Genomic DNA, 20380 nt, shown 5'->3' on the forward strand with positions numbered 1-20380 from the left:
GTGAAAAAAGTTAAGGTGACAAATCAACAACCAACCAAATGAGGTTTAATGCCCGGGAAAGCATTTGATCCCTAATCTCTGAATGGTTACTGGAGACAGTGAACAAATATGCTACCTAAGGAAAAACTGGTCCCACCCTGAACTGAGTCACTTTGCGTTTTATAAGGTTATAAGGTTCTGGGGTTTATCATCGTTTCAGCTTACAGTAAGCAAGCAGGCCACAATAACTAGTTACATTTTTTGTTCCTATTGGTTAATTCTAATTTTATTGTTCTCATGATATTATTTCTGTAAGTGGTATCTCTGTGATAACTGTCTAGCAATGGCAGTCCAAGACTTTTTTTCAGATATGCTAGCATGTTAAGGAAGGGTGTTCCTTAACCACTCATGATAGGGCCTGCCCTTGCTGCCAGACAGGTTTTAGAGGTATGTGTGAGGGTTTAAGAATAAGCCAAGTGGCCCTCATCTCCAAAATAAATTCCCAACAGCTACCAATTACTACAGACACTACATTAAAAAACATCTAATTTACACTTGGCAATGCAGTAGTTCAATGAGTTACCTGCTGAATTCCAAGGCACAAGTATAAGATGCTGTCGGGATCATATTTTTCACCGTTTGGTCTCCGCACCTCTTGGATAAACTGGCACAAGCCAAAACTCAGCTCAGCAAAAGTGCATGAGAGAATATCCTCCTTGAGTTTCACAGGCCGAACTGTGGGGAATAGAAGCACAGGAGACGTAAGACTCCATTCTGCAGGTCAGTCCTTCTGTACTTCCTGGTCCCGTACATCACATGAGCAGAGTTGTTACAACAGCCATCTCCAACACACAACTCAACTCACACCTAAAATAACAGTTCATCACTTTCCCATTTGTTAGTTAACAATTATGAAGCAGTTATTATTTTCTGAATATTTACTAACAACCTTAACTGCCACCATATGTAACCAATATAAATTTTAACTGACCAATAAGAAAGTGGGTACTTAAAACTAAGCAAGACTGTACAGTAGTGTGATCACTGAACCCAAGGAATAGTGACTTATACTTTAGGCTGGCTGTGTAGGTTTCATAAATCAATTTCATTTCTATAGCTGGATTCAGGGGAATATTGAATGGGAGAATGATCTTGAGCATTTCCTAGTAGCTCCGGAAATGAGTTGGGTGCAATATGTTTGACTCATTTACTTAAAGAGAGGAAGGAATTAAAAGTTTAAAGAGCCAGGATATGGAGAGTGGGAAGAAGAGCAAACATAAGAGTTGGTTCCAGAATAAATGGTCAGAGAACTCTTGCACTGGGCTTGCTCCCTCCATCCCATAGGCAAGACAGAAAGCCTAGAAGTCTTGCTTCTGCAGACTAGACAGAAAGCCTTTGTGGGGTAAGTTTGGGCATGGAGGCGGCTCCTCGGTGTATGCAGGAAGATGAGTGAAGTTCCCTCACCCGCAAAAAATAGGATAGACAAAAAAACTTAATGGATTGCATTTCTGTGGGGACCTACAACCAGCTGTTCTCATATAACAAAAAAATTCCAAAGGAGCACAGGGGAAGCGTTCTCTTCCTAATCAGAAGATTTTCCCACTTTCTTATATAAACCCCTCACATTCTGTTTCAGAAAATTTTTAAAAAAAGTTTATTTCCCCAAAAGTATTTTAAAAATCTATGAGTTTCTTCACTTCCCTGCAACCAAACCACTGGACAACTCCCAACTATTATTTCTAAATTAAGGGCCAAATTTTCAGTTGGCCTCTGAAAGCATGCCCATAAAACTCTTGGTGTATTCCTAGGTCAGCCTAGGGAAGAGGGAAAGGGAAGCAATGACATTTGACTCAGACTCTGCCAGAATTACTGGATGCTTCTGTTAAAAATCATCACCAGTGAAAACGTTAACATGGTTGACATTTCAGCCATCATTATTAGGCTCCAGAGCCAACATACCAATGGTAGGAAAGGAATGGTTCATGCTTTTCGGAGCTAGTTTCAGGTTGGCTGTAACATGGCATTGGGATGCATTTGGAAGATTTTCTATGTAACTGTGAGGGCAAGAAATGAAGGGTCCGATTCTCTACTTCTTCATTCACTATAAAACCAGTGAAGAGTTACGAAATTGGCATATGAATGCTTAAATTCTGGAGAAACAGATGGGGACAACACAAAGGTCAGTACAGGGTCCTACCCTATGCTAGCTCAATCAGAACCCTGCACTTTAAAAACACACCTGTGCTTCAAATCAAGTACAAATGTGCATAAAATTAACACTTACAGGGACATGAATGACTAATATTTATACTGTTCAACTTCCAAATTTCAGTCTGAGTCCTGCTTCAACAGGTGACATAGATTAAAAGCAACAGACAGACAAGATACTTAAAAAAAAAAAAAAAATATATATATATATATATATATATATATCTATATATCTATATCTCAATAGCCATGAAACTTGAGACCTGTTTCCTAAAATCCTTACTCCACTCACAGGGACATGGGCCTCAGTACCAATGGCATGCCTCCAAACTCCATCTTGAAAGCTACATCACAACAGCTGCCCTCCAAGTAGCAGGTTTTGCTTCAATAGAAACAAGTTTACCTCCAAATTTTAGTTCCCCTTGGTCTTCCTGTGCATTCTTCCATTGGACCCAATTCCTCCAGGCATTTACCCCATACATGTACTTCAGAGTCATCCCGGAAACAGAGCAGCCGGGATAGGAACCCTGCATAAGATTCCGAGGCTCCACAGAAACTATGGACTTCTTCCTCCCCTGCAGGAAATCCAAAAAAGCTCATAACACAGTGCCCAATTCTGGACCCCTTTTAACCTGATCTCACAGGAAAAGTGCATTACACTTTGACCAGCTACTAGACGCTTACACTCCTGACGCTCCTGTTATAACACAGTGTCAGAGGACTTCACAAAGAGTGGAGAAATATTAACTTCGTTTTAAAGAAGGGACAACTAAGGCACAGGGAGGTTCTGCACACACAGCTAGTCAATGACAGAGACAAAACAAAGAACACAGGTCTCCTTGCCTAGTCCCCTGCCCTAATCACTGGACAACAATGCCACAGCCCATGATTAAAATACATAAACGAGTAAAACTTGATAGTTTTCTCTGCATTATTATACAACTAAAAATACAGGCTCCAAAGGAGTTGCTTTTAAATGCTACACACTCTTTAAATGCTACCCCATAAAAAGAACACTGATTCCCCCTAGCAAAAATACCTAATTTTATAGAATAAACATAAAATGTAGATAAAATATTTCAAATCCTGATCTTTGTTTCCTTATTCTGATGAGTTTGTTCAAACTCAAGAGATGTAAATATGCACGTAAGATTAGCACCTTAGATACATGGAGTTTTTAATAAGATGGAAGGATGCTTTCCTTACCCGTCTTTTTGGCTGTGGGAAGCCATCTCTATGTCTCCGCCTTGCTCGCGAACGTGAGTGGAGACCCAGTCCTTTATTGAGCGGGTCAAATGAGTCTAAAGTCAAAACAACATCAGCACAAGTTAAATTAATTATATGATTTAACGGGGCCATCTAGAAATGAGAGTTTGAGTCATTACTAAGTATCTTAAAATTAGAGATGCCACATCTGGATATTCCTATTGCATTACCACTGGATAATTAAGCAGTGGTATTAAAAGTTGTAAAAGCAGCTCTGTCTATGTCAGCTAGAAGGAAGCTCTGAGATGGAGGACTCCCATGTAAGGGACATGGAATTCTCAGAGTAGGGGGAAAAACCCCAACACACTGATGTGCTTCTGTACTTAAACTGATATCCTTTGTACTCATGAAAGACTCCCACCAGGACAGAGAGGTGACAAATTCACAAGCAGTCAAGGAAGAGTAACCACTATTCTCTATCAAATCATCTAAACTATGTTTTTTAAAGTGTAAACAAACGTGCTCTATCTTATTGGGATCAAGTATCTCTATTAGAGAAGATGTATTTCAGCTTTAACAACATGCATTTGCCCTTTGTGGGCAAATTAACTTCTTGCAATAAAGATACTGGAAGGATAGTTTCTAGCAAATCATGTATATTTTTTTTAATACGTGACAGTGTGTTTTTCTACATGTTACACAAACCTGAGGGAAAGTCTGCCTCCAGGTCCTGCTCCACGTCCCCTTTGGAGAACTGCCTCAGCTCGGGGTCTGGATCCTGCATGGCATTTGATCGTAAGGCATAGTGATTCAGTTCATCCTCCCAGCTGTGTGGAGTTGACACTGCTTCCGATTCTAGATCTCCACTGTAAGTGCTGCCTTGATCTGTAACGAAGAGGACCCATATACAAAATGCACCAAAAGGAAAAAGATGTACAGTAGGACCAAAGTCCTCTCTACAAATGAAATACCAACCTTTCTCAAATATCTTAGGGTCCAGGAACAGCTCATGCTCAGATGTTTGGGATCCTTAAGAAAAAAAACAACTAGAATTCATATGGACATGAAGTATTTTACTTATTTAAAACAGTAGCTGAAATGCAGAATTTCTTAGCTCATACAATTGATCCAAAAGGTCAGGAGACTAACCGGTCAATCTTGGGCTAAGAATAGTGGACTGTGTTTAAAGTATTCAAGAAGGCATCCTGGCTTTAAGAGAGAGGAAACCAAAATCCCTTATGGAGTAAGACCATTTTCACTACATTTGCCCTTGGGAAAATAAAACAGCAGCTTGCTGATGGGGCAAAAGGAAGGCTTATCACAGCATGATGCAGGGGCATCTGGTCTGATGCAGGGAAAGCTGACATTTACCTACCTTTCACAGGAATGCTTCCTTTAGTATCCTTTTTAAAATGATCACATACCTCCATGAGAGTGCGTTTTTTCCTTCTCTTCATCTTCTGCAATCATTTCTGCCATTTGAAGGAGATCAGCCTCAAATGGATTTGTGGGAATCTTCTCCTTGATATCCTGAATAGTCTCTATGATCTTATCGGCATTGTCCAGAGTAGTTGGGATAAGCATGGGAACTGGTACCTAAACACACGCAGGAAAGTTTAGATTTCTGAGCTTGACTTGTTTTGTCGCACATGAAGTAGTTTTTTGCGTACCAAATGCATTAAAGAGGATCCAGCAATTTTTCTTCCTCTGGCACTTAGTCTGTGTTGCCCCTTTAGTCTATCTGCAGATTGGACAACTTGCTGTATCTCTGCAATAACCTGAACGATTCCTTTTACCACCACCCCTTTCCCCTGCTGCCCAGCTTTATGACCCTGCGTAATGACCAAAATCAATCAAGCAGAAGAAGACCGGATGGGATTCCCTCCAAACCCCATAACTGACCAGAGATTTGAGTGCCAGAAGAACTCAATGTCTGAATACATTGTCTTTGTGGCACTTCCAGCCTCTGAAAACTCTAGGACCTACAGACCAGGATCTGAATCTGCACCTGAGATTCTCACATTGGATTAGCCTATGCTAACTCTTTTCCTAAAAGGATGTTTACAGTACTTTCCTTGCTAGAGGTTCTGAAAGCTCCCTGGGAGAGTAGTAGAAATGCTACATAACCAGATATTTGGTTATAGATAAGAGAGACTCAGGCTGAAGATTTTAGGAAATCTCTCTCTAATTCAAATCTTTTGATGATGAAGTTGGAACCCCTGGGTTATAATTTAAGGCACAGCAGCAGAGGAGCTTTTTGAGGCTGGGTATTAAATTTTAAGTGACCTCTAAGGCAACGTGACATGACTGTAGCTCTTGCAACCATCTTTTCCCCCTGAATACTGCCTACTGGGACATGTTCAGACAGAGTAAGAACAAATATAACCCTCACGGTTCTTTGTTCTAGTGAAACCAATCTTTAAACTGCAGGCCACTGAACAGAACCATGAGTTGTCAGATGAGCTGAAGGGTAACTTACAGGTACTGGGACCCCAAGTGGAACTGGCGTATACTGGGTGAAGAGGTGAAGGGGCACTGGCACAAACACTGGTACAGGAACAGGCACCACAAGGATTTGGGGTCGAACTTCATCTTCCTCTGTCATGTTAAAAAAAATAAAAGTGGTTTGGTTCCCAGAGGCAAGGGAGCGTCTGACAACTCAGTAATATCTTGGAGTGGTCCATGAAGAATTATTATTACTAATTCCATTAACAGTGACTTCTGCTTGTATCTCCCCATGCACAACCTGGTACGTTCATCCCAGTGACTGACACGTCTACATAGCTGTGCGCACACCTCCTGCCCCTAGCTCTTAACAGAGGATTACATGCCAGGTAATAAGACAGATTTACCTGAAACAGGACAGTATTCCTGTCAAGACAGATAAATGTATGTATCATAGAAAGTCAAGAGCTATGACTTAGACCACTCTTCACTGGACTAGCTCCCACCCCCTTTGTATGGCAAGGGCTAAATCCTGGTCGCAAAGGGTCAAATGGGAGTTTTACAATTGATTTCACTTGAAATAGAATGTAGCCTTAAAATGTTTAGGCCAATTATTCAAAGAGGATGCCAAATTTGTGCCTGTGTCTGCATCAATAAAAGCCAGCATTTTATTTAAAAATTGCACCTACACATGTCAAATGGATTATTCCATATCTAACTATTTAATTCACCCACACTGGATTTAAGTTTGACACTCCACTCTTTTTATGGACTTATTCTAGCAAATCCCCTGCATCTTCCCTGGAAGTGACATTTAACTTTAGTGCTATTATTAGCAACTGCTAGGTATACAATTCAGATGTAAACAATATTGTGAGCATATACATGAACAATGAGGGAGAAAGAGGTATTTCATACACCGTTCTGTATATCAGAAGAAGGATGATTGCAATGAATACTAGACTGTGTGATCTTGTGTCTTGTACTCAAATTGGGAGCCAAAAACTCCTTAATTCTAATCCTAGAGCAACACAAGCTCCCTCTGTAGCCTTGAGCATGTCACTTGACCTCCCTGCTTCACTTTCCATATCTATAACCTGATGATAGCACCCTTGTGAAAGTTTGAGCTGATTCCAAGATGCATTCCACATGCAGTTTTCATGGACTTCAAGAAAAGCAGACAGAGATTGTCTTATATAGTTATAACACAAAATGATGCTTAAAAGCACTACGCAATCAAGCAAAACCCTTTTATTTTAATATTAAAAATCCTTGTCACACACTATGTTACTCATTCACCTGCAATACAGGCCTTTTTTTTAAAAAGGAAGACAATCTGACACATACCTGTCTGGCATTCCTTATTCTGGGTATGAGGTTTGCAAGATGTGGCCTTGGTCTGGGTGATTGGCTTGCACAATAATGCTTTGTTTTTTAAAAGCCTTGGAGGTTGTGATGGTGGTAGTTTCAGGGCGTCTGTCTGAGTACTAGCCTGGTTTTAAATACAGAAAAGAAAGTATGGTAAGTTCAGTACATTTGGCTATGGTATTTTGTTACAATATGAGATGCAAGCCTCCTGCAATATAATACAGATGTAATTTAAAAAATGGAGAATTTGGTATGCAACATGCTTTACTGTTAGTGTGGTAACCACAAAAAAAATTGCAAAAATGGTATCTTATTTGCTCCTCGTGTGTCTTCACATCTCTCTCTTATTTCTGTCAGTGAAGCAAAGGATGTTTTTGTTTATTACTGTCAACACTGCTGAGAATAAACCCGCAAGAGTGTCTGGTTTTAGATAACAAATAATGTTGGCTAAGTTCTGATTTTGAAACCTTAACTGTTTAACAAATATCTAAGACCCAGAAAGAACATAGCTTAGTTTTCAGATGCCATGTGGGGAATGCAATTAGAAATATCCCATCAACTAGGAAAGCTGCTGTGAAGTCATTAAAAGGGAAAAAATATTAAAGTAGAACAAACAAGCCCGTCAATTTTAGGATCACTTTTTTGACGGTAAGCAGACTGATTAGTTTTGCTTCTAGTTTCCTGCACACTGTGCTGAATCTCTCTCTCTGTCATCATCTATTCCAACAGCATGATCAGATTACAGTAGAGACTCCACTAGGGGGGAACATATATTTGCATTAATGGGCATACTGTAGTTTAGAACATCAAATCAGCAGTTTACCAGTGTACACCAGAAGAAAGACTTCTCTATGCAGTAAAAATTCTAGCTATCTATGAAGATATTCGCAAGTTGGATGTATCTTGAATCTCAGTCACTGTCAGAAAAAAATCAGTTCAAATAACCGCTGTAACGCTACATATGGAACAGAGATATTTGATGTTTGGCTAATATCTCTAACAAATCAGTGTGTCTGAGCAAAGCAGAGGGAGGGAGACGGGGGGCAGGAGGAAGTTTAAAGGTTCTTTTGCAAAAACTTACATCTCCAATGATCTTTGCTGTCACAGTAGGAACTGCACCTGTTAATTAGAACAGCATAAACTTAATTTCTGTATTGCCTAACAGCAAGGCCCGCATCCTACAGAGGTCAAGTATTAATCTCCATTGGGCCCAATTCTCTGTTGAATTTAATTAACATTGTAGTTATTTACACCTGTGCAAAGTGAATGTGACAACCTCGCCATTCTAATTTGGTAGCATTTTACATTCGCTCTGCAGTGGTGTAAATGAAGGCACAAAGTACAGGGCAATGAAGAACTGGGCCTGTTATCTTCAATGGGAGCAGGACCTAATGCTGCCTATCAGACCTATGAACAACCAAAATACAAGCTCAAGAAAAAAATATGTAAAGACTTTGAAACTGCATATTGAGAAATTCTACCTTGTAAGACGTTGTTGGAGTTAACCGTGGGCTGGGCAGCAGGGGCACTTGCTAGGGATACCACGTTTGCTATAACCGGAGTTGAATCCTTCCTTAGAGAAGGAGGGCCTGATGAAGAAGTTGGTGTCATGGAAAGGTTTGCTGTTTAGAATGAACAGAAGAAATCTAGTGTAAGCATTAATATTATAGTTGTCTAACATATTATGCAAGATCCACCCTCCACTCCAATACATACAGTCTTATAGTTAAAAGCTTGTGTAAGTATCAACTGCAGGTTTTTAATTCAGATTAAAAAAATCTGTTTCTTTAAATTCCATATGCAAACCATGCTACCCAGTCAGTGGGACATCTCAGAAGTTGATCACAGCATGAAAGGTCCTATTTGTATTATTATGTTTTATTACATAAGTACCATGGGGCCAACTGAGAACGGGACCCCACTGTGCTAGGCACTGTATAAACAGTAGTATAAGAGACAGTCCATGCCCCAAAATCCTTATAATCTAAATAACTCAGGTGAATTGTAACACTGCCCTACGAGACTCTTCACTGTCAAAGGCTGGTTTAAGTCCTTGACATTCATAATCCCCATGTTTACCATATTTCACCAAAGGTACTGTTCCCAGCAGTCTCTGGTACTACCCCGGACACATGAGGCCAGATTGTCAGAAGTGTTGCACATCTGTAGCACATCTGTTTCAGATGAAGTTGCAGGTAACCTGAACTTCTGAAAATCAGGGCCATGGTACCTATCACTATCCTTTCTACTTAAAACACACTAACTGACAAACTTCACACTAGACCAGGCGTGTCAAATGTTTTAGTAACGGCGTGAGAGTATAAATTAATTACTGAGTTACATATTACCCTCAATCCACAGCAAAAGTCCCACTGCTATCAATAGGAGATTTGCACAAGGATCAAGGGTAGAATATGGCCTAGAAGCATACAATACACTAATATTATTTATTATCTGGTGAGTAACTTAGTGTTGCAGTCACTATCATTCACTGGCAGAATATGCCCCTCTTTAGGACCACTACTATTTCTCCCCTTTGTTTCTCTTCCTCTTCCTGTCTTCCTCCCCTCTAACACTTCATTCCCTACAGCAACTCACAGTTCCTATTCCTTTGGGACGAATTGTCACCATCCTTCCCATTCCATCTGTTCAAATAATCAGTGAGGAATAGCTACAGCTTACATCAAGCTTAACACTAATATTTTAAGAGTCAACACCTAACGAAACTGGAGCTCAGAGTCATTGTTTCAAAATGTCTGCGCATTTGGGAAGACAACTCAGCACTGGTTAAACTGAGTTCACATTTGAAAGTTTGTCTTCACAATCATGAAGTTTACAAATGTGTATTTTTTAATGAATACTTAGATTCTGCCAAATATGATGCTGCCATGTGGGCTGCTTGAAGAAAACCAGGTGCCTGACATCTCTGCAACAGATATTGCTCTAATCAAATGGGCTTTTGCAAACAGTGACACTCAAAAGTAATTTTTAATTTGTCTCGTTTTCTCTACATTAAGCATTTGTGTCTACTTAACACGTAGAGAAATCTTGTTTCTCCGCTACAGAGGATTAAAGTCACAAGAGGCAGAAGAGCCCTAGATCAGTGTTTCTCAACCTGGGTGGGGAGGGATCACAAGTACAAGGCTGGCATTAGGGAGTGGGAAGCAGGGCAACTGCCCGGGGCCTCACTCCACAGGGGGGCCCGTGAAGCTAAGTTATATACTTCAGCCCCGGGCAACAGTGCTCGGGCTTTGGCTTAGTAGAGGGGGTCACAATTTTTTATTTATTTTTTGTAAAAGATCAAAGGAGGTTGAAGGGAAAAAAGGTTAAGAAACACGGCCCTGTATCATAGAAGCATCCGAAGAAGTGAGGGGTTTACCCACGAAAGCTTATGCCCAAATAAATCTGTTAGTCTTTAAGGTGCCACCAGACTCCTTGTTGTTTTTGTAGGTTTAGAAGGGACTGCTAGGGTCATCTAGTCTAACCCCCTGCCAAGATGCGGGATATACCTGAGTCCATCCAATGGCTATTCTCTCAGTAGGGGATGTGTGTGTACATTATATGATTTATGAAAAGGTCCACTGAACTGAGTTTTCCCCGAAATGGTCATACTGCATTATCCAAAGCAATTGTTCTGTTCGTATGTTCTAATTCACATCCTATTTTACCTGTGTTGTTCTGAGGTGGGGGTTCAGACACAGTTTGCTGATTACAGAACATCAAAATACAAAGCAGGTTGCAAAAATGTTTGATCTCCCCTTGCCATTTCATAGACTCACTGAGTTTACCTTGTCTTTTACAACCATCACACTTTGCCATCTAAAAAAAAAACAGCACGGGGAAAAAAATTAAAAACACTCAAATACCAGGATAACAATGAATGCATATAAGTGAGCCCCTTCCCACCTACCTCCAAAAAAAGCTTTCAGCTTATATGCTGGTACTTTTAGAATAGCTGCAACATTTATTGGCGCTGCCACAAAACAGCCTAAAGAATGAGAGCATTAGATTGTGTTCTCCTGTAAGATTCCTTTATATGTAGAACTGGTGTTCACAACAACTTGTGGGGGGTGGGAAGGACATTCAAAGGCACAAAGGGAACCTGGGCATCCAATTCCCCTTTCTGCCTTTGGCTATCTCCCCTGCAAAGCCCAGGAGCAGCACCAAAGCCAATAAACAGGATTTTATAATTATAGAGGCACAGGGTGGTGAGCTGAGTGTGCCCCAGAGTGAGACAGAGAACAAGCAGGGCTGAAGACCCAAATAACCTGACTAATTCTGACAGCAAATGCAAAACACCAAAGAGTGAAGACTTCTTTTTCATTCAGCTCCCACAGATATGCAAGATCTTTAAAGGAAGCAGAGGTCCACTGCAGACAGTTTCACGCAGCTCTTGGGCTTCAGAAGTTCTTTTGTTATGGCATTTACATTTCAGAAAGTGATGCATGAAAGCTACTTACCTGATAAAACAAAACCGTAAATTTAGACATGCATTCTTCTGAGCAGAACTCCTCCATCTTTCCCCCAAAGTGATTCTGGACCAGTTTGGGGGAAGCCTGTAAACAGTAACTGCACATTTTACAGTGGTTTCCCCAGCGTTTAGCCAAGTCGTGTTTATAGAGCAGTTTACAACCTAAGACATCAAAGGAAGAACAAAAAAAAATATCAAATTAAGGTGTTTGTTTAGTTCTTGCTGTTAATTGTGACTTTACGATAATTTATTAAAATTGATCATGAAAGTGTAAAGTATGGACAAAGACCTAGTTAGGTTAACAGATGAGATTTCTCATTTTATTGCTCTAATTTTACGGCAGGATGCTTTCTGATAGGATTTACCTGACACACAGGCCTGCCTTTTCTTACCTTCACTACAGAATGGCTTGTCTATTCCTGAGAATCGCACGGTCTCCTTGATAATCTTCTCAATTTTGCAGTATGCACACATTGCCATTACACTACTTCTCTTCTTGTATTCATCACAGCAGGTCTTCCCACAAAACTGAAACATTTTACCCTGTAATTACATGAGACTAATTCAATTATGCCAAATCTTGTTTTCCCCCCCAAAACCAGTATTTTTAAATAGTTTAAAAAACAAAACAAAAAAACATGTAAGAGATTTCTAGTGCTGGTGAAAATCACCATTTGATAATGCTGGAGAATAAAGTCCGCAGAACAGGTGCAGCACAAGGAGGGAGTGGAAAGGTTCCTATAGATGCACCTACCAATGTGCTTCACTCCTGACCAAAGGGATCATCTCTAGAGGCAAGAAGGAACGCTGCCTACATAGTCATTTAATCCTTTGCCTTTCTTCTGAGGCAATCAAAAAGGAAGCAAATCAATGCCAATTTTGATGGTGGTATTGCTGTACCGAACCTACTACCCAAATTGCAGGATAGCTGGCCATAGCAAGACACCAAAGGACTATTGCCAGATTGCCCCACATTATGGTTTTGTGTCTGTTTCGGATTCAGAAAGATCTGCATTCAAAGCTCTAATCTTTATTACCTTGTAGTCAAGCAGCTCAGGTTTGGTTGCAAACAGTCGGTTACAGTGCTGACACTTGAGTTTCACAACAGTGCGGGCGAAAGTGACTTGCTGGGACTGAGCAGCCAGCCTCTGGAGACCAGCTGCAGCTGAGCTGCTCATGGAGCTGGGGGAGACAGTCGAGGTAGTGCCACCTGATGCGGATACCGTTGCCCCCGAGGGAATGCTTACAATGACTTGACCCTGCGACAGGGGCACCACAGAGGAGTTCATTCCTGCAGGCTTGTTGAACAGGTTCTGTTGGAAAGCAATTAGGAAGGTGTAGTTTGCAACAGGAAACCCATCTCTTGGCGATTATAGCACTAGTCTGCCATTCTATTAATGGAACTTTGAAAGAAAGTCTAGACATGATACCTGAAAAGCTACAACGCAGCTGTAACTGCAGAAATTGCGTATACTCCCATCTGACATCGCCAGGTGATACTGAGGGATTGCTGAAGTTTTACAGCTGTTACACTGAACTTGGACACCTGATGGAAAAACAAAGAAAAAAGAAAACCCAGTGAATAAAGCCACACAAAAGCATTGCAAATGGCTTTATACTGTGTGTACAAAAAACACCAAGGACTCTGAATGACCAAGTTAGATATAGCTAAGAAAGAATATGACCAATGTCCTATAGAAAAAGAAGCAGTAGCCAGAGTAGATTGAGCACTTTATGATAGGTTGACATGAGCACTGCAATGGTGGTACATAGGTGCCTGCATAGTACTTTATAGCTAATTAATGCTCACAGTATTGGTGGCAGGTCAGTAAGCATTTGCCCATTTTACAAGAGAAGCATCTGAGGGACGGAAGCTAAAGCCAAAGGGGGAATGAGTGTCAATCTGGAATATTAAAATGCAAACGTTCTGGGGCCCACACCTGTCATTTGTGACCTGTAAAACCCCCAACCCGTTTAAAACAAAAAATAAAAATACAAAAGCTGCTGTTTAAACAATAATACATTTGAAGGGCTTGGCAGAAACGTGATCACCTATGTACAAGATACAGGAAGCAGAGTACTAGAGTGATTAAAGTCCACCCAGTGCTTTTGACTATATGAAAAGCTATAATTTTTTAAAATTAAAATTGTAGTACTGGAATACAGTGTACACAGAACGTGATAGAATGTATGTTCCTTGATAAAATCCCATGGTTAACTGGCTGAGAAAGAACTTGGCCTGCAAAGAACTGGAGTGTTTTACAAACAAAGGCCAACAAACAAACCATGCACTGGTTATCACCTCAGAACCATCATTTATGCACAATTTCTGTAGGCATGCCCATGACAAAACAGTACACCAGACTAGTGCACCCTGCCACTCACACCACACCTGTCTGTTTCATGCTTGTGAAGAGGAAGTACATTAAGATTTACAGGTATCTTCCTGCTCTCTGAAGTCATAGGAAATTCTGCACAGGTTGTTATTCTAGCAGACAGGGAACAGGATGTGCATTAGATACCAACACAGCAGATAGATCCACTTTTAGGGTTATCAGCATTCAAAGCATGCAAGTAAGTTTACACCCAAGTGCACAAAAAGAAAAAGAAGGAGTAAATGAAAAGTTGATAAAACTTTAGCTTCTTCTTTTTTCTGGCAAAATAAGATAATATTTAAACTGGAAGCACTGCAAAGTTAATAGTTGTATATACAACAGGAAAAAAAACATAGCTCTTATTTCAGCCTATTATTCAAATTATTTTTTAAGCTTTGTTTTCAAGATGAACTAAGTTTGATCTAAACTAGATGGAACTATGGATGTAAAACAAAACAAACAAACAAAAAAACCCCAAAGGAATAAAGTTACCTGCAGATGTAACCATTTTAACTCTGTAGGCTGACAAGCAGTTAACAGAGCAAAAGAGTTCGGTCTTTCCTAAATTATTTGTGCTCTCTATCATCTCAGCTGAAGATCTCAAAGACTTGCACAGTGCACAGGGTGTAATTTTTGCTGATTTCTGTGGAAAGAATAAAATAAGTCACTCATTTGCAGGTTTGATGCAAATTTTAAGCTCCAAATTAACCACTAGCACATAAAATGTACATAAAATATGAGAGCCAGTGTATGTGACGTTTGATTTCTTATGAAGTTATTGCAGTGTTTATTACTTACAATATATTTCTTCACTGTAACCTTATGCTCCCTCATGTTTGTTTGTACTCCTGGTTTTATATCTAGGTTGTAAGCCCCTCTTTTTATGTGTTTAAATAGTACCTAGCATAATAATTCTGGGGCCTCTAGCCACTGCTGCAGCACAAACAATTCCACGCATCTAGTAGCTTTTGTTGGAGTGTCTCAAATATTTTGCTAACATTAACTTTCAACACACCAGTGAGGTAGGTACACACTATTGCCATTTTTGCAGATGGAAAGATGAAGGCACAGACAGGTGAAGTTACTTGCCTAGGGACACAGAGTCAGTGGCAGGGCTGAGACTAGAGTTAACTACCATCTCCTATCCTTAAAAATGCATTTTGTTCTGTAATCAAGTAATATCAGAATTTTGTGGAAGGACACAAGGGAAAGATAGACTATATACAATTTAAGGATTTAAAATATCACAGACAAGCAGTTGGTTAGAACTGGTTTATCAGTTGCGATAAGTATTATTTAAAAAAAAAAAAAAAGTTAAAGGGATCAGAAAGGGCAGTGAATCAAGCAGGGTTGGGAAGAGAGGAAATAAAGCCTCTCAACTCATTGTCATATGAAAATATTTGTGATACATGTTCGTAACTCAGTACAACCGGGTTTCCTCCAATGATATACAACATAAAACTTAGTTTGAAATTATTTTTTCCTAGATTTCTACTGCATAAAGACACATTTTTCTCCCTTTTCCCATTTAAGACCTGTTCCTTGCTCTTTCATTCAGGTTTAGGCTACAATTTTCAGCAATGATCATTGTTTTTGAAGGTACATTTTTGCATCTGCACATCAATTAACTGCAGATACAAATGCCACCATTTAATCAGCCAAGTACCTGATTTGCAGGCAGAGTCAAGTATCTTGACATCTTAATGGTGATTCCTGAATGGACAATGCAAAAATGGAGGTTACATTTAAAATATCAGGGCCTTAGTATTTATCTTCTATACAATGCTATAAATCTACAGGGTACCATATTGTGGTAGGTAGGTTTCAAACAGGTAACTGGTCCCTACACTTAAGGACTTACAACCTGAAGACAACAAAACAAGGGGCATAGCCATTAGAGCTTGAATGTTCAACATAGGGTTTTCTTAGAGACGGGCTTGAGATATAGTTTGGATGTCAATTTGAATTTCTCCAAAGTTGGTGGTGTCTGGATATAAGACTTTGGTTCAGGTCTATTTCTAGTTTATCAGAGGTGGAGTCAGAGGAAGCTTAGCATATGCTGGTAGCCGTTCTAGGCATACAAGGTGGCATGAAAAAAGGTATGGAGACAAAGTGACATGTTTGAGCAGAGCTTGAGAAATTAAAGGGCAGAGAGGTATTCAGGACAGAGTTAATGAGAACTGAAGCCTTCTATGAATAAACCAGGTCTATTCCTTAAATGGTCTATTCTAAAGTCCACACTGACCAATTAAAGTAACTTCTCAATCAATGGGACACATGACGTTTTATAAGTATCAAAGTACCTGTTTATACCCAGTAACACATGTTGAACTGCAGAACTTCTTTGACTGTCCTTCTATTTGAAGAACGTGGCATTGGCCAGAGCCACTGTAACAGTAGCCCCCACAGTTCTCACAGCAGTTCATAGTCAAGTTATTAGCAGAACGGAACTTGGAGAAGCAGGCATCACTGCAGAGTTTGTGTACAACATTCTGATAATTCACTTCATGTCTAATCTAAAAGAATAAAAAGTAAAATAGTTGGTGTCCGAGACATTAAACTGTTCTGATCTGCAGGAAATTCAAACTAGAAAGTAGAAGTTACATATAAATTACCACTGCATTCTTCTGGCACATGCTGCACTTGGTTGAAATGCTGTTAGTATGAATAGTAACAACAGGTTTCCTTTTCAATTCATATGTAGAAAGACATGACTGGCTGCAGAAATCCTTGCTGGAGTTTGTATTGTCAAACTGTGCAGTGATCACATCCTTTGGATTCAGGATCTCTCTATTTAAATTAAAAAAACAAACAAACAAAAAATCCCATCAGCTTGATACACCCATGGCCCTTGGCAGACCAAACACATTATCTGGAATAGTAGTAGTGCAGTAATAAGAGAGCATGACAGTGTCTCACTCCCGTGGGCTTTATTTCAATACAGTAGCCTTCCTCAACTATAAACCCAGCAGAATACACTGAGACAAACTTCTTTGTTTAAAAATCTTACTCTCAAGGTGGGTTGTGTTTTTGCGACTGCTTTACTCATTAACTTAGACAATCTGGTTTGCTTAGATGTCACTAAGTAACTTGGTTTTTAAATGCAGTATGGAAAATAAGGTGATGTAGACTGTGCAAGAGAAACATTTGTCAAAAACTTCAGAAAGCAGGATACATAAATTCAATTCAGAAGAGTGTTCCTTTAACAAGGAAAATACTCATCAGAGGGGAAAAACAACAACAAAATACACCTCCTGATCACTGTGAAGCCCATCCCAAGATGCTTTGACAGTGCTGTTCAAATCCTTCTTTTTCACCTCTTGTGCTGCTCTATTTGATTCTTAACTGCTGAATTTGACAGAGACGAGTTAGTTTTTCGTCTTATTTCCTGCCCTGCCTGCCCTCTTAATTACTGCAATTCTTTTGGCTAAAATGCTTTAAAATTCTTAAAGAGCAAATCTTCTATGCCAATGCTCTTGATGGAAGGCTTCTGACAGTAAAATCAAGTTTAAAATAACACTGCACTTATAGCAGATGAGAACTACTTTTCTGAACACAAATGTGAACAGCAGACAACTGAACATTGTTGTATGGATTTTTCACAGTGATGCATTTAAACAAACCAAAATAACAAATTACAGTTTTATATTTAAACTCAGCTGACCCTGTAAATCTGAAGGTAACAAATCTGTTGTTGAGGGAGTCACAGTGATATATAAACAAAGCAGAATTCACTTTGCAAAGTGACTTTCATAACTAAAAATACCACATATGAATAATGTATTAATTAGATATTGATGAAAGCTTGAACAGCTACACCCAAAATTTCTCTTGGTTTAGTTTGGAGATAAGGACACAAAAGAAGATATGGTTTATAGGAATTAGAACTGCTTCTGCAGCAGTAGACAACAAATGCTGGCTCAATGCTACTTTCATATTCAGAACAGGTTTTTCAAATTATGCCTATAAAGGGCAACGTTTCTTTTTCCATACTTGACAGAAGTTGCGAGCATCTGATTTAGGTCCTGATATCCCCCTAAACCAGAAACTTATTTCATGCTCAATAATTTCATCTCTTCAGCTCAGCAAGGGTTAGATATTATATAATGAAGTGCCACCAGCGTGCTTTCAGGTGGCTTCTTTGGTCAAAAACTTAATGGACAAAACCTAACCTTGCAAAAGTGGAGAGACTACCCCTATTGCTAAGTTTGATAAATAGCTTAGAGAGCTAGAATTTGTAGGGAATCTCATGAAATACAATCTATCAATTACAGTCAACTACTAAAACTTGATTTTACTTCATAGACTTTAGTAATTTAATTGTTTTAAGTTGAAGAGCATCTGTTAAATGTATTCTCAAAATATATTTAAAACTTAAAGAAGAGTAAGTCTAATTTTGTATATGATTATTTTAAGAATGGGGGAAGGGGACCAAGTACCTTTTGAGAGGCAAACTTTTATTTCCTGTTGATTTTAACTGGAAAAAAAGAAGGTGTGCATATCAGGGTAAGCGTTTTAAAAATATATATGTAGTTGCATACAACAGCCCATTTGCAGTGATGGAAAACCAAGTTCACACTACCATTTGCAAACAGCTAAATCAGCAGAGGCAGAGAATGAAATGTATTTCTGAAAGAAAAGACTGGTGGTAAAAGTGGGTACTGGGGGGAGGAAGAGATGTAAAATAGCGATCCCTAACAAGCTAACTTTTCTTCACAAACAAAGCCTTTGATTATTCATCTGAATGTTAGTTATTACTAGAACTAGCTAGAACACTGCTTTACTTTGAGCAGCTTGAGCACGTCTTCTTTGTAGAAGCTGGTGGACGAGAAGCTGGAACAGTGTATCCAGTGAGGCACAGTGTGGAGCAGAAGAGCTGAGTAGACCCTTTCCTCTGGTACGCCGTTTGTCCCTTCTGGAGGATTTTTTTACAGCCAGAACAGGAAACCCGAATGGCTGTGGTTGGAACTGAAGGCAGCATTTTACTCATGCCAGAGGATGCCACAGCAGGCTGGAAACCTGATGTCAACTGTGGAGCTAGAAAAACAAGAGGAAATATATGTTAACAGCCAATACGTGCTGGGTGAAATCACGCTGTGCAGAAGGCCAGCCTCTGCATTTGAGGGACTAACTGGGACTTCAGTAATGCACAAGCTTTGTCCATACATACATATATATGCACCTTGTGCTGGCCTTCTGCACAGGAACAAATTCCACCCACTGTTATAACTAAACACATACTTTTACATCCCTTTCAGATTTAATTCTCTCTTGGGTTCTGAAATACAAGCATTTGTAGGTCTACAACTGAAGAGTGTCTAGAAGCTGAACCAGACTTCATTTCTGCTGCAGTTAGATAGCAAATGAAAAGCATGCTAACCCATGGGGTCATTTTTTGAAGCTGAAACATGTGGAAGATTTAATTAAATTTGGTTGGTCTTGTTCCTTACCAAGAGGACTGCCACTGACTGAAAATACAGCACTGATCTTCAGCTCCCCTTCCTGAGTTTTTGGCTGCTGGCCATACTCCTGAACAAAGGAAAAAGGAGACCAAATAAACAAACCTAACTAAAAGTGACATTAAAACAAATGAAATGACATCAATTCCTTCATAATGTGCTACTGAATACAAGGTCCAAGAAACCAAAAAATGAGAACTCTTCATAAACGTCTATGTCAAAAATCAAGGGCCACTGCATTCACAAAGCTCACATTGGTGTATGCAAATTGTGTAGTGGTGTGTGGAGATTTCATAGCACAAATTATATGTTCCCTTCCTTGGTTATATTTTCAAGACACTTTGATGGCCAAGCCTTAAAACATCTCCATGCTTCTCCCCAAATAATTAGCAGTTATTAGAGAGCTTTTCATCTACAAAGCACGTTGCAACTTATTGTTCTTGACCTTGCCTTGTAAAATAGAGGCAAGTATAATACTTAATCTCTGTTTTCTCATATGTAAATTGAGGGACTTCCTCATGTCCATAAAGGGAGTAGGTGTCAGAACTAGAATGAGGCGTTCCTGTCTTCTATTCAAACCATGCTCCCCTCCTTGCTCTCTCCAGACATTTAAACTAAACAGAGGCCACCACCCAGAAGCAAGGCACATTCTATATGCAGATTCTAAAGTTTAAAAAAATAGTTTCATGGAACTATATAAATGTTTAAACAATTTTCAAAACAAACAATACATTCAATGTTTTATAACAACAACAACAACAACAACGAGGAGTCCGGTGGCACCTCAAAGACTAACCAGTTTATTTGGGCATAAGCTTTCGTGGGTTAAAAAAAAACACTTCTTCAGATGCATGGAGTGAAAATTACAG

The 20380-nt window shown here is 39.5% G+C and overlaps 1 protein-coding gene across 1 annotated transcript in view; it reads right to left on the minus strand.

Moving 5' to 3' along the window:
• LOC135893919 (zinc finger MYM-type protein 4-like) overlaps window positions 1-20380 on the minus strand; it is a 51459-nt gene that overhangs the window by 7242 nt on the left and 23837 nt on the right. The window contains exons 6-25 of the mRNA XM_065421888.1: window positions 19503-19581; window positions 18837-19089; window positions 16668-16842; window positions 16356-16568; window positions 14545-14695; window positions 13108-13223; window positions 12715-12990; window positions 12070-12220; window positions 11667-11839; window positions 10875-11025; window positions 8688-8828; window positions 8288-8325; window positions 7186-7330; window positions 5873-5991; window positions 4818-4989; window positions 4369-4422; window positions 4099-4278; window positions 3394-3488; window positions 2591-2762; window positions 563-714 (exon numbers count right to left, since the gene is read on the minus strand). Of these exons, the coding sequence (XP_065277960.1) occupies window positions 563-714; window positions 2591-2762; window positions 3394-3488; window positions 4099-4278; window positions 4369-4422; window positions 4818-4989; window positions 5873-5991; window positions 7186-7330; window positions 8288-8325; window positions 8688-8828; window positions 10875-11025; window positions 11667-11839; window positions 12070-12220; window positions 12715-12990; window positions 13108-13223; window positions 14545-14695; window positions 16356-16568; window positions 16668-16842; window positions 18837-19089; window positions 19503-19581 (3006 nt within the window). The remainder of the gene's footprint in view (window positions 1-562; window positions 715-2590; window positions 2763-3393; window positions 3489-4098; window positions 4279-4368; window positions 4423-4817; window positions 4990-5872; window positions 5992-7185; window positions 7331-8287; window positions 8326-8687; window positions 8829-10874; window positions 11026-11666; window positions 11840-12069; window positions 12221-12714; window positions 12991-13107; window positions 13224-14544; window positions 14696-16355; window positions 16569-16667; window positions 16843-18836; window positions 19090-19502; window positions 19582-20380) is intronic.

This window comes from Emys orbicularis, chromosome 23 (assembly GCF_028017835.1).
Source record: "Emys orbicularis isolate rEmyOrb1 chromosome 23, rEmyOrb1.hap1, whole genome shotgun sequence".
Classification (NCBI taxonomy): Eukaryota; Metazoa; Chordata; order Testudines; family Emydidae; genus Emys; species Emys orbicularis.